The sequence below is a fragment of the Falco cherrug genome, chromosome 2, assembly GCF_023634085.1.
Source record: "Falco cherrug isolate bFalChe1 chromosome 2, bFalChe1.pri, whole genome shotgun sequence".
Lineage (NCBI taxonomy): Eukaryota > Metazoa > Chordata > Aves > Falconiformes > Falconidae > Falco > Falco cherrug.
The window spans coordinates 14,971,813-14,986,144 of NC_073698.1; the positions used below are offsets into that span (position 1 = coordinate 14,971,813).

The 14,332-nt window shown below is 38.8% G+C and overlaps 1 protein-coding gene across 1 annotated transcript in view; it reads left to right on the plus strand.

The window, feature by feature from the left end:
• The window catches only part of ARHGAP42 (Rho GTPase activating protein 42), a 162,189-nt gene that overhangs the window by 52,123 nt on the left and 95,734 nt on the right, over window positions 1-14,332 (plus strand). Inside the window, exon 3 of the mRNA XM_055702383.1 lies at window positions 398-459. Coding sequence (XP_055558358.1) covers window positions 398-459 — 62 coding nt within the window. The remainder of the gene's footprint in view (window positions 1-397; window positions 460-14,332) is intronic.

A 14,332-nucleotide genomic window follows, 5' to 3' on the forward strand; every position in this document is an offset into this window, starting at 1 on the left:
ATATTTATTGTTGCACTTTAATAGGAGAAATTAAATGTTTTTTTTTCTTTGCAGTGTCTTTCTGCTCCTATTGTGCTAATGTAAATTTTGTGGATGACTGTAGAATTCCTTGTTTTGAGACTGATCCTTGCATATTTCAGGAAAATCAGTTCGCTATATTCCATTTAAATATTTGTGATATGAGTCTTAAGACTGAGGTTCTTCTCCTTTGTTTTTTTTACCTGCTCTTGACCTGCTGCTTGCTTCAGTCTGTGCCTCATTTAATGACTACTGATTTCAGTGAAGTACCATATAAGAATAGAGTCTTACAAATACAGCTTCAATCCAAGTAGTGGACTCATCTGGTCTTAAAATGTCATTTTCACTAAGATGTTCTTTTTCTTTGTTTTCTTTTCAGCCCAGTCACTGAAAGAGTTTGCTCGGCTCCTGATTGCTGTTGAAGAGGAGAGGAGACGACTGGTAAGTTTGCTGGCAATAATATGTTACATTGGGCCTCTTTTTGTATATAATAGTACACTTTTCTACTATTCCTCCTGAAGTGCTGTTTTTATTTTTCTTATTTGTGTGGTAGATATTAAGTATTTCATAAGAATCACTTGAGATTCTGCAAAAGCAGAAATGTGCTAGTACAGACTGCAACACTTTTTAATGGAGTGTCCAGCCAAATACTTTTGCATTGATTTAAAAACTGTTCTATCACAAGTTCCTCCCTCCCTGCTCCCCACCCCAAATTAACATTTGAATGCTGCTTTCCTTTCCCCCATCTTCTCTTATTAGTCACAAGGTAAAGCAGTAAACTGTAAACAAATAGCTTATAGTGGAAATGTATATTGGTATTTATATATAATGAAGTACTTTTTGACTGTTGTCCAGTGAATGTATACCAGTAATCGAAGAATATGATAAATAAGTTGTAAGAAGAGAAACCAAATTCATCACCCCTAAGAAACTCTTGCAGAATATTATAGTTCAGACTTGTCAGGTTTGTCCTTTGTTATGGTATTCTTATTCCCTTTGGTTCCATACTGACAGATACACAGTATGCTTTCATTTGTATTTCTATTCAGATGTAACTTGGTTAAAGGAGTTTGAAGTGTATTCTTGTACAGGTATTTTTTTTTAAAAAATTCCACATAAGCAGTGAAACTACTTTTTTTACTTCCTTGGAAGTCGGTCATGAATAAAGAAATGAGGCAAGGATTAACCTCAGTAGGGTTTTTTTAAAATACTGTGAAAGTTTAACTAACTCATATCTATCCAATGACTATGTTGGTCCTGGTTTTCCTTCCTCTTTTGAGTACTTAGGGAGGTGAAGAAAAGGATTTTCTGATTCAGATTGGAAGAATTTTATTAATCCAGGAGGAGGTTTACATAGGGTTCTGTTATTCCTGGGAGTGAATGACCATAGAATTGGTCTCCCGCTATTTCTGTTTATGTTAAAATATTTTAAAGTGGCAAAATCATAAGCACTCATGTGGTGCAGTTCCATAGTTAATATCACCTAAACCTACAAAAGTGCAAAATATTTGCTTCATGCTCAGTACTTTTTCCTGGGTAGATGGAAGAGTGAGGTGACTGCTTGGTACTTAACACCTTAAAAGATGTTTACCAGAACACTTACTAATTATTTAGTTAAACAATGTTGCATATTAATAACTTTCCAGTTTAGTGTAAAGTTTATTGTGAGCTAATTTTAGAAAAAGCAATGAATGGGTGAAGGTTTTATTTTTCAAACTGGTAAGTCTTTCATAATATGTATACATAATTTCCCTTTTTTTTTTTTTTTTAACCCTCAGAGGAGACAATCCTTTTTTTCACTTGTAGAAGTTTCTGACCTCTCTATGGTTTTGAATTTGATCTTCCCATATAACGTTTTACTTTGTATCTTGTAGGACGGCCTTCAGAGTAAATAGGGGAAGGAAGCATTAATTAAGTGATGAAAAAAGACCAGTCAGCTAGAGAGATACTTGCTGTTCTGTTTCAGTATGACTTCAGTGGGAATGCATGGGTTGTATGGCTGAGTGTGGTGGGCTGACCCTGGCTGCAGGCCAGCTGCCCGCCGAAGATGCTGTACCGTTTGTTCCCTTCCCCAGCCCCGCATGGGGAGAGGAAATAAAATGAAGGGCTCATGGGTCGAGGTAAGGGCAGGGAGATTGTTCAGCACCGTCACGGGCAAAACAGTCTGGACATGGGGAAATCAGCTTAATTTGTTACGAATCAAAACAGAGTAGGATAATGAGAAATAAAACCAAATCTTAAAAACATCTTTCCCCTCCCCCTTCCTTCTTCCCAGGCTCAACTTTGCTCATGATTCTTCTGTCCTCTTAGCCCCCAGTGGAGCAGGGGATGGGGAATGGGGCTGCGGTCAGTCCCTGCCGCTCCTTTCTCCTCGCGGGGAGGCTCCTCACACTCTGCCCCTGCTCCAGCCCTGGTGCCCTTCCAGAGGGCGCAGCCCCTCAGGCCCGGCCGGCTCCAGCCCCCCCGGGGGCACCGGCCCTGCCCGCAGCCCGGCCCCGGCCCGGGCTCCTCCCCGCGGGGCCACGGGCCCTGCCCGGAGCCGGCCCCGGCGCGTCCCCCGCGGGTCACAGCCCCCCGCGGGCACCCCCTGCCCCGGGCTGCGGGGGGGAGCTGCTCCCCCGCGGGCTCCGTGGGCTGAGGGGCACAGCCTGCCCCGCCGGGGGCTGCCCTGCCGTGCCCTGCCCTGCCCTTCCCCGCGGGCTGCCGGGGAGCCTCTGCTGCGGCGCCCGGAGCCCCCCCGGCCTCCTCCGGCCCGGCCCGGCCCGGCCCTGCCCCGGGGGGCTGCGGGGCTGCTGCTCGCCCCTCCCGGCCCCCCTCGCTGCCGCCGCTGTTCCCCCCCGCGGGGGTTTTTCCCCTTCTCAGCCCCTTCTCCCCGCGGCGCTGCCCCCGCGGCTGCGGGGCTCGGCCTCGGCCAGCGGCGGGCCCGGCCTGGAGCCGGGGGGCAGCGGCTCTGCCGGCCGGGGGGAGCTGCCCGCAGCGGCGCGCACCGGCCGGCCCCGGCCCCAGCGCCTGGGCACGCGGCCCCGGCCCAGCACTGAGCTGTTGGATGCCATTGCAGGGTTAGAGACTTGGGTGAGATTTCAATCTCACAGGAGAATACTTTACAAATGGCTCTAAATTTAGTAGAATGCAGCCATCAAATCACTGTAAAGAAAGTGGCTAGTAGTATTCACGTGTGGAGAAGCTGCTTTTGATAGGGTATCATTTGCATCATCTTTTTGCTGAGTTTGAAATAACCCCGTTCTGTTTGTTTTTCAAACTGAATGCTCGTGCTGAGAGCATCAAGGGCACACAGTTATCATGGTAGTGGTATTTGAATAAGAAAATTCAGCAAACTTGGAGTTTCTCTGGTTTTAAAAAGTTTTAAAAAGCTGTCTGTTGGTGGAATTACTTTAATAGTTTATTCCAATAATAATTAAAGAATCACCTTTGGCAAAGGTGCTTGGTTTTTATTCTCTGGTTCTCTTGCTGTAGTTTTCTGCATGCCACCATAGAATGCAGAGGTCCTTGTGAGGATCAGTGTGCCATGCTATATGCTGAACAGATTGCTAGTAATAAGAGTTTTCTGCCTGACAAACTTGTGATTTAACTGTGAAATCTTCAAAGCTTTTTTTGCTTATTTCTGCGGAAGTATGGAGCATTATGCATACACTTTGATTTCTTCGCTGAAAGCACTTCAAGCCAGCCAATTTGCAGATTAGTGATGATTTTAGAAAAAGTTCTCAGCTGATGGGAAAGCTTAAGACAGGGCATGCAGGTCTTTAAGAATTTGATTTCCGTCTGTATAAAAAAAGAAAACTTGCAAAAGTGGATTTTTTAAAATAAAAGAAGCAACTTGTTCTTTTTGATATTGTGTAGAAGGCTTGAGAAAAACAGTCAATGTTGACACTGTTTATGGATACACTTCATCATACCATTTACAACTTTCTTTTAATTCTTGATGTATGTGACAGTAAAAGACAGTATTGTATCAGTGAATGCTGGATGTAAAGGAATACGGAATGACAGGTGTTCATTTTACTTATCAGAGCTTGTTTCCTTGCCTTGAATTTTATATTATTGATTTATGAGCATGCATATCAGTGCCTGCATCAGATTTGAATATGGAAAGTATTTATTTGTATCACCAATTTATTTCTCATCTGATGCCTATTAAATTCTTCAAAAGTAAAGTTATGTTTTTGTTTGTTTGTTTTTCTTGGTGAGCACAGTGTCAAGAGCGCTTGAACACTGAGTGTATAAATTGTTTCGAATAGCCAAAGAAATAGTTTGAGAGGTGCTTAGCAAGACTTCTTGCATAAAGAACCAAAAGGAACTTGGGGGTTTTTTTTCTTTAGAAGCTAATGAAACAAGGTATTAAGAACAACATTACTGGGAAAAAAACAGTGAAGTTTAAATAAAACTGTATCATAAATATTCTGTTGTCTAAAGCTTCACAGCCATTATTATTGGCAGCAGTAATAATGTGGTGATTATTGTAAGTCAGTTTCTTTTATCCTTGTCTTTTATTTCCTGATGCTAAAAGATTGACTAGTAGGCTTAGAAAAAATGGAGGTCATGCAGCAGACATTTCCTCTTAAAAAGCAAATAAATGAAAAAGTAACTTGCAAGACACCTTTTTTATGATATGCAGCCTTATGTTTGATATCTGCCATTTCGTGGTGGTGTTAATTTAATGATGATGCTGGAAAATAGTGCATTAAAAAACCCAACCAACCAAACAGCTCTGACTCTTGGGTTTTACAAGTAACATAAATAAGATTAAAAGTCAGATTCATCCCCGCTGCTTTTCCAATGACTTCAGCAACAAGCCACTAGGGAATGTAAAATAATGACCTCTATTTCCTAGTGATTATTAGGGAACAATAGAGAGGCTATATTTTAATTTCATGTGAATATTTGGATCCATATCAAGGGAACTTAATTAAAATAATTTCCTTCCACTCTCGCTGAATTTACATTGTTTCTGTTAAATACATTATATGCTACTTTATTTTAGAGATTCATGCATTGCTTATGTTTCCTGTTCATTTGATGATGTTAGTAAACTTTATAACAGGCAGAAATGTACTGGAAGTGATAGAAATTACTAATTCCTTTTCCTTTCATAGGATTATGCTGTGTTGACATAAGAATAGATTAATTGGTTCATGCTACTGATTTCCTCTTCTTTGAGATGCCCTATCAATTTGAAGCATTGAATGTGTTCTTGAGTGTTACGCTATCTTGAATGTAACTCCCTGATCATTTCTGGAAGTTTACTAAATCCCAAACAGAAATAGGTCTCTAACTGTTACATTCCTTCTTATTTACCCAAGTTTTTATGCGTTGCTGGCAAGTGATGAATGGTCCCAGAGATTTTCTTTCTGGCATTGTGAATCAGTGAGATGTGTATGGTTACTTTGAATTCTTGACCAATATTAAGTACTTCAGGGGATAGTACAAAAATGCTGAAGTGGATAGCTGTGCACTATGCTCAATGAATTAGGATTTTTTTCTATTATCTGTCTCTGTATCTCATAATCTTCATACTTCAGAGGGTATTCCATTGTTGTGGATTTTTTTTTTTTATTAACTGGATGTTCTCATTGTGGTTCTGTATTTGCCCTCACACAAGGGGTCTGATGCTATCTGCTTCCAGGGAGAGCATCAAAATATTCAGCTTCAAAAGCTGCACTTGAAGAAAAATAAATGTACTGTTAAAACTAGCTATCCACGGAATGGTACATAAAATCAGATACTGAAGGACACAGCATGTTGTTGAGCAGAATTAACCTTTTCCCTATAATGTGAAGTGGGTTACAGATTCCATCAGAAAAATAAGCAGTCTTCTATCCGCAGGTGCTCCTTATTACTTTCTTTATAAAGGGGAGAAATAAAATCACATACACCAGCACACTGAGACTACGAAGCATACACCTGACATTCTGTTTCACATGAGTTCTCTTAAAATGACAAAAAATAATGTATGATGGTGTTTTGATATACTTGGTAACTGCTCTCGGTGCTCTTCAGCTCTCATAGCAATTTTGGCATCAAAATTAATCTCTTTGGTAGGAACCTGCTTGCAAGGAGTCTGAAAGCATATTACTACAAATGAAGGAACACCACCACAAATAAGAGTATTTCTTCTATTTGCAATTAGGATTGGTTTGTTGTTTGGGGTTTTTTTGTTTGTTTGTGTTTCAGGCGCCCGCCCCCCCCTCCCCTTTTAAATTAATTAAAAAGCATCTCAAGGCTGGTTTTGGTAGGGGTTGTAGGGTTTTTTTCCTTACACTTAAGGTAACCTTTACAATATCCTATTGAGCAATTAAGGTAACATGTGCTGTGTTGTTCTTTGAAAGACTTTCTGAATTTGTGCATCAGACTAATAATTTGGAAGTACCCATTTGCTAAGTAACTGAGCTTTTCTATAGAACAAGGAGCAGTAAATCAGCACGGGTTTATTTTATTTTGTTATGAAAATTGTTTTTACATTTATTTATTCATTTATGATTTTCTTCCCCTTTTCTTCCTCCTACCCCAGGTGTGGTAGGCTACATATTTGATATTAATTGCAGAAGAAATCCATATCTTTGGTAAGCGGAATTCTGCAAGATAGGAAAATACTGACTTGAATGGTTATGTTCTTTTCTATTTTTTTTTTTTTTGACCAAGTTTTAGAAATTATTGGGAAAATTCTTGAAAACAAATCACATAACTACATACAACTTGTTTTGGTGAACCTTCATTTTGAATGCTTGCTATACTCATTTCTGGTCAGAAAGCATGTAGATTAGAAAAGATACAGAGAGACGACAAGGAAGGCTAGACACTTGGAAGCTCAAGGCAAGAAGAGACTGTCTGCAAGGAGGACTTTATTTCATATAAATTAGATTAATGTTATTTAGAGGCCTGGGATTCATTAATTGCAATGACATATCTCACCACCCTTTAAAAATTTTGGCAGATCAGACCTACTAGTCCTCAGCAACAGGTTAACAGTTGTCCTTGAAATTAAATTTTTTTTGTTTTCTGATACAGTTGTCAGTTTTACTCCCTAAGAACTAACCAGAACAAACATTTCAAGCCTTACTTCAAATATAACTAAACATTTCTGTTCACTATGACCCTGCTTGCTGCCCAGTTCTCCCATTGCCTTTTATCAGAGACTCTTCTGCTCCACTTCCTGATCTGAGCCATTTGCAAATACCATGACAAATGAGTGAAAAAGACAAAAGGAAAAAAGCACCTCATCCTTTGCTCTTCTGTTACTGAGTATATCACTAGAGAATTTATTCTGTATGCAGGGTTGAGGTATCAGTGCCAAATCTCTATGTTCCCACCAGCACAATTTTTTTTCATGCCTTCAAGTGGACAGGAAAGGTCTGCAGAGTAGGGCAATGCATCAGCAGATTATGTCCTAGTCCTCTTTTTGCCTTCTGGGCAAGGGAATTTGGGATCTAAAGGACTGGTTTGGGGAAATGCCTACTTCTAAGAGCTCAAAAGGGTAGTTGCTTTGCTAGAAGAAAACAAAATCTGCAACATTTAAGGACAGTGGTGCCTTAGAGTGCAGAGATCGGTGGTTGCCGCTTCATCCCTTTTTACTGTAAATTGCTCCTGGAAGTCTTTGGACTTGGATTACTCGCTAGCATTGGAGAGCTTAGTAGAGTATCTGCAGCCTCACTGTCTTTCTGCTTCCTTTTTGTCCACTGGAATTTGTCTCAGATTCCAAGCTGTGAAAAGACTTTGTTGATACAGATGAGATTTGCCTAAGATATGGTTGCATGTACGTTGTAGACATCTACATTTTTTTTCCAGTCTAGACTAACATTATGGAGTCTGTAGCAAGAAATGGGAATTTTTCAGATATTGTCAACCTTAAGAAGATGCTTGAAAAGTAATTTACTGATAGTGTGTGCAAATTATTCTTTTTGGGACATGTTTGAATTTTTTCCTTCTAGAAGGTTAATTTGGGTGAATCTTCAGTTTTTGTGGAAGATGCTAATTTATTCCATTTATTTTAGTTTATAGAATAATTTTTGCTTATGATTTTCATTTGTCTCTTCTGTAGAAAAATGTGGTTTGTCCTTAACTTACATAATGTAATATGAATTCTCATTTTTAGACTATGTAATACTATTTTGTTGGGACTTTTGCCTGTTAGCCTTCGAAATATTGCAGAAGAGCGACAATGTAGTCAGCAGCAGTGTATAGTTTTCTACTGTGTTTTAGCTCTGGAATGATTGTAGAACCTGTGCTACAGAAAATTTCAACTACAGAATGGTTTTCAGAACCAGCTTTCTGTCCCAAATCTGAATCAGCTTTGTGTCTCATGTACTGTCAATGTAAAAACTGGGAGGTAGCTCAAGTAGAGTTCAGTGACACCTAGAAGAATGTTTTTGTATTCATATTGTGCATTTGTAGAGTATTTCTTGGACCCTTTAAGAAAATGTCCAGTCTTCCCTGTTGTGTTGGTACAAGTGTTTGTGTAACTGTGTAGTGAACATAACTGGAGAAGTAATCCAGCTGGAAAAATAATTCCTTTGGCCCTGACTTTTTATCAGCTCTTTGCCCTCACTTCAGTGCACACATGGAAAAGGGTGACTTTCTGAGCCAGAATTATTTATCAAGAAGATAGTAATTCCTTTGATATAATTGCTGTCAAAAAGATACTAGAACTATACCTTCACTTGCCTATAGATGTTATCTGTGACCACTATAACTGATAAATTAAATCAAGAAGTAATAGGCCTATTTCTGTCATGCAGGCTTCCTAGAGAGCAGGTCTGCAATGCGATCCTTTGGTTTGTTCTTGTTGAGGAAGAACTCACAATGTGGCTTTTCCCCCTTGCTGTGTTTTGGGCTAAAAGGAATCCTGTTTGCTCTCTTTCTCTGCACCACTCAAGTACAAAAATATACGTGTTCAGTGAATGTTTCTTGGCATTTGTACTCAATTAAAAAAGAAAAATATAGAGTAATAAGAGTAATAAAAGTAAACAGCTCACGCTTTGTTATTAATGTAGTTTAACACCTAACATCTGTATGTATGCATAGACATTTCTGAACTTTCCCCAAATAAAAAGCCACATACTAGGCCAGACAATTTGAATACAAAACTATGGGTGCTCTTAGTACAGAGCATTAAACTGGCTCTTCCAGATGACACTGTGTCAGCTTCCATAATTTTCTCAAATAATAATGTCTATGAATGCACATGGAGCTCTTAGTGTTACTTTTCAGTTTTACACTTGGTACATTCCTAATTTGTTTAAAGTATAGTTCTAATTTATCTAATAATTTTCATTATTTAAAATAATTTGTTCCATTATTTTTGTGGAAATGAAGACAAAATATGGAAGTCATGCTGTGACATTTGATTATGATATTTAAAAGATGAATTGATTTCACTAGAAACTAGTTGCATTAGTCCCTCTCATCCCTCTTACATTCTTGTTACTGCCCACCTGTTGACAACTGAGGATTGAAAATATAGGTCCCTGCTTCTTTAACTTTGTAGAAAGTACTTCTGGAATCATTTTGCAATGGCAGAGCAATTAATGCAGAATTTGCTCAGAGTTTCATGATGATGAAGCCGACAGAGAACCTACTATTCATGTTTTGCATTGTGTTCCTTCACAGCTTTCTCTTTTTTTTTTTCTTTGAAAATGTTAATTGTTTCCTATCGATATGAATGCCCACACTGAAGAACATTTGCATATGCACAGCCTTTTGCACCCTATCCTGCTCAGCCTGGTCCTAGATAATTCCATTGCCTCCTGAACCTGCCAGTTGAGGAAGAAAGCAATCTGGCTATTTTTAGAGACAGTCTTTGCTATTTTCCAAGATAGTTATCCGAGCGTTGAATTGCAACATAGTTGTTTTCTTGTAGTAAACATTTTTTATTGTTAGTGATGTGAAGCATAGTTCTGTCATGTTGATCTCTGCTGTTTTGTGTTGGTTGGTTAGCTGGGATCAAACAGGGAGCACCTGTCTGTCTCATGGGGGCCAAGAGACTGTGAGCAGGGCCCAGAGGACTGTTCAAGAGGAAAGGAAAGGGTAGTGGAAATAAGGGGCTTCACTAGCTCTGGTGTGAACCTGTACATGTACCTGTAACATCTTACACAAATGGTGCAAAAAACCTTAAGAAGGCTTTGATAATTAGTGTCCTTATAGTATTTGCTCTTCAGTTTTCTGCAGAAAACGGGGAAGAAGAAGATCTGTTTATTTTTAAAATAACAATGTGTGTTGCAGGACTGCCACACGTTAGATTCATATAATTAACTATTACAGTTTTTCCTGCTTTCTATATTCAGGGTGCTTGTATTTGCATTTATCTCTGTATAGGTATCTGACTAGGAAGGTGCTAGGATGATTGTTCCTTATTACAATGTAAAATGATTACAGGGGTCTTTAATCTTTGGTCTGTGAAGCATTTTATTAAAAGATCTGCCAGCTTGCTGTAAACAATCCCATGATTTTTGGTGTTCTGGCAAGCTGGCTTGGTGTCTTAGTAACGTTCTTTGCAGTTCTTAATTGACTTAATTGAGTTTGTCAGTGACTGCAACAAGAATAGGATGTGATTATTAAAAACCAATCATTAAAACAGTAACACATGGCCAAATTTCTGAAAACTTCTGGCTGACTTTGCAGCATTTTTCAGTTAGGAGAGAACATTCATAAAATGAGATTGCTTGCCATTCCCAATTTTGAAGAGTATTATTGAGAGACAGAGATATGAAATCATCCCTCCAGTAAAAGCGCGAAATAAGGGACTACTTGGAAAGCCACGTGGTACTTCTCATTTTATAAATCTAATATGTTCTTGATTTCATACACTCATTCCATGTTCCCTGTGTTTCAATGCATGTAATCTTGCATTACAGGACAGCACCTTCCCAAACTGTTTTGCGAGGCATTCACTGAGCAGTGTGGCTGGAAGGAGTTTATTTTAATGACATTCTAGTCTTCACAGAACTGCAGCTAGTTGCTATTTCAGCTTTCAACACAGTCACTAACCGAGTGTCTTCTCAGGTGACTGTTGACAGAGAAAAAGAAAAAGATGTTTGTACTTCTGAATAAGTATTTTTAAAGGAGCCTGAGTTTTGCTGGATCAGCCAACCTTACAACCTTAAAGTATCACACATTTATCTTGTGACTGCAGAGGGAGGAAATGGAGCTTCTTGCAGCAGAATGTGTGCTGTACCCGTTACTGACATGTCAGAACATGCTGTTACCTGACAGTCTACCACTGTCTTAATTTTTTTAATGGATTTTGGATTTATCTGTGCTTCTCCCAGTAGTATGAAAAATCGTACTTCATTCCTACAAACGACTTGGGTTTGATTTTTTTCTTCATTTAATCTGATCTCTTTAATGGTTTGAAGTCCCTGTATTTGTGTTCTTATTCAGTGAATTGGGAAATGTGTTTAAAAACAGAAAACAACACAAGCACTTTATGTACCAAAGGGTAATAGAAACAAAGATACCTTTATTTAAAACAAACAAACACCGCAAAAAAACCCAAACAAACCACCTTTCCACTAGAAAGCAAGGTATTCTCCCTTGGGGAGCACGTAATCTGCACAGGCCCATAGCTGCCTTATGCACAAAGGTGTTTTATTTGAAGTGTTCTCATTAGGCTGTTGTCTTAAGGTTTGCAGAACACTTAGATTGCTTTTGTTAATTCTTTTCAAAAGTCTCTAGAAGCTCCAGTTGTTGTTACTCTGACAAACATTAAGTGCATCTTCCCAGGAAAGTGCTTTTACTTTGAACTAAGACTGAAATAGATGAACTATTTTGTCTGTTTTTTTGGCAGCAATGCCAGTTTCTTATGTACCCACTTCAGAGAACTGACCTGGCTAAAAGCAAAGCAAAACAAACAACATTTTTTACTGGTTATTTTTCAACTGTGTTACCACAGACTGTTTCAGCATCACAACAACAGAGGGCAAAGGAAGCAGTTAAAGAGAGCATGAAGAAGCAATGCAAGATCAGCAGACTCTGTTTCAGCCGGCGTGACCACCAAAATAACTGTCTGCGGTCTCTCTCTCTGTGCAATGTTTGCTGCAGCCGTGCTGTTGCAACTGTTGTGGTCAAGGAAAGATGTTACTTTTCTGGTGGTAAAAGGAAATAATACCTGAAATCTCTAAGCCCCGGTGGTAACCTTTGAGTGACGGGGCCATGGAGTCTGGTAGCCTTAAGGATTAAAATATTGTGACAGCTGCTTCTTGGGATACCTGTCCTTCAGTAAATGCCTTTAAAGAAAGCATGCTAGACCTTTCTCTCCCCCTAAGCTGGCTCTTACACTATGTTTAGAGCTTTTTACATGCTAAATGAGAGCTTTCTAAATTGATTTATATTGTTAGTTATATTTGTGTGAGAGCAGAAAAAAGGATAAGAAACCTGTCTCTGATGCTTCTCCTAGCCCTTTTGCTCTAAATGTCTTGTCATGACACATGTCATCCCGTGTCCTGCATCCCTTTCTTACTTGTGTGCTGTTCCTAACATGCTCATTTTGAACTTTCACCACTGACAGTTGGTAGAACCTTCTAAATTATAATTCTTCAGCATGTGAGGGTTTAAAAACCTCTGAATGTTTTTCTGTGTGTCAGCTATCAGTAAAGATTTGCATGTATGCAGCCATAAAATTGTATTTCACAGTATGGAATTAACTTAAATTTTTCTATAAATCCATATAATATATTTTTGTATGAGTTTATTTATTATTATACCTGTTCTTTAAAGGAGCATTGCAACCTTTTCCTGTGGTTATAAGGAATTAGCCTGAACAGCTACATTGCACATTTCTAATTTATTCTTTAAATTTCACTGGCGGTACTGGAATGCTGTACACACAGTTAATGCTGTCAATAGCATGGACATATAAAAAGATTTTCTGTGGATCCTGTACCTACAAAAGTTTATTTTTGTCTGAATAGTTCAAATCTATGGCTAACATGCCTTTCTTCAGAAAATATCTTCAAAGTTCATACACGTGCTTATGTTTCCTGAAAAGATACATACTTCCAACGTCGGAGTTAACAGTTCCTGGGCATAGTACCATTACAAACAGCTTGGCTGATTTTGGCTGTATGCCTGGACATGTTCATTCATGAAAAAGTTGTTACAACAAAATACAACTTCTAATTGCATTCATCTCTTCAAATAGCTAGTTTCCTCAGTACTTTTATTATTTTTTTATTTTTTTTTTTAAGAATGATTTTGTGGCTTTGGTTTTGTTGGTATTGGAGAGATAATAAATACTAGGTTATTTGGATACTGCCATAGTTCTTGTATCAAGAACCAGACAAAGCACAGAAGCAAAGCATTTATCAGACTGCCCTTCTCAGTGTTTTCTTTCACAGCAAATGTGCAATATAATGCAAAGTGATTCCTGATAGCAACACATAGTACATATTAGCCCCACTTTTGCAGTTACTGGAATTGGCCCATGGAGACCTGCAGTGTCTGTGAAAATGAAAATTAATTTTCGTACTGGATGGTAGCAAAGTTTGGTCACAAATAGTTACTGCAGGGCCAACTATACTACCAGCACAACCCTGCCTGGCTGCTTAGTCAATTCTTGGCTTCACTTAGAGCAGCAGACAGCTAATACATGACAGCTAATAAACTGGTGCACACATGGTTGCGTAGTTCCCATGGCCACCACTTAGTCACTGATAAAGAGTTTTTACCTGGGACAGAAGCAATCATGTGAACCACTAAAAAAGTAGGTTGGTAGATCAGTAGCTAAGACCACATCCAGTGTGAACTGTTCACCTTGACTGCCAAGCTATGACTTGTCATTTCAAACAGGGCTCGATGATTGGGATTCCCAAAATAAATAAGAAGGCAAAGAGGAAAAATGATGGAGGTTTTTGATGAGTTCATAGGCCTGCATAGCTTTACGTTGTGCTCAGTTGTGTATGAGCCTTTCTTTGTCGCATTCTAAAGCTTTTTGGGATCAATTTTGTAACCAGCACAGATTTCACATAAAGTGCTTTGGATATTTATTCAAACCATCTCTAAGAGAGAAGTCACTTCTAACATCAGTGCTCTGGTTTGTCTATGGATTGGCATGTGTTTACCAAATATATTTCAGGTGCATGCATTTTGTATTTTAAACAATACTAGTAGTAACTTTCTGTGTGATTCTAGTGAGACCTCCATTAAGGGAAACCTGTTAGTATGAAATTATTTTCATGGGCCTACATCAGATACTTGTTTCCAAGGTGCCTGTTCCCAAAATGGCAAACAAAGAATAATACTTTAGGATAATATTACTATGATGAAAAGGAACAATTTCCAAATTATTTTTTTTTTAATTATTAAG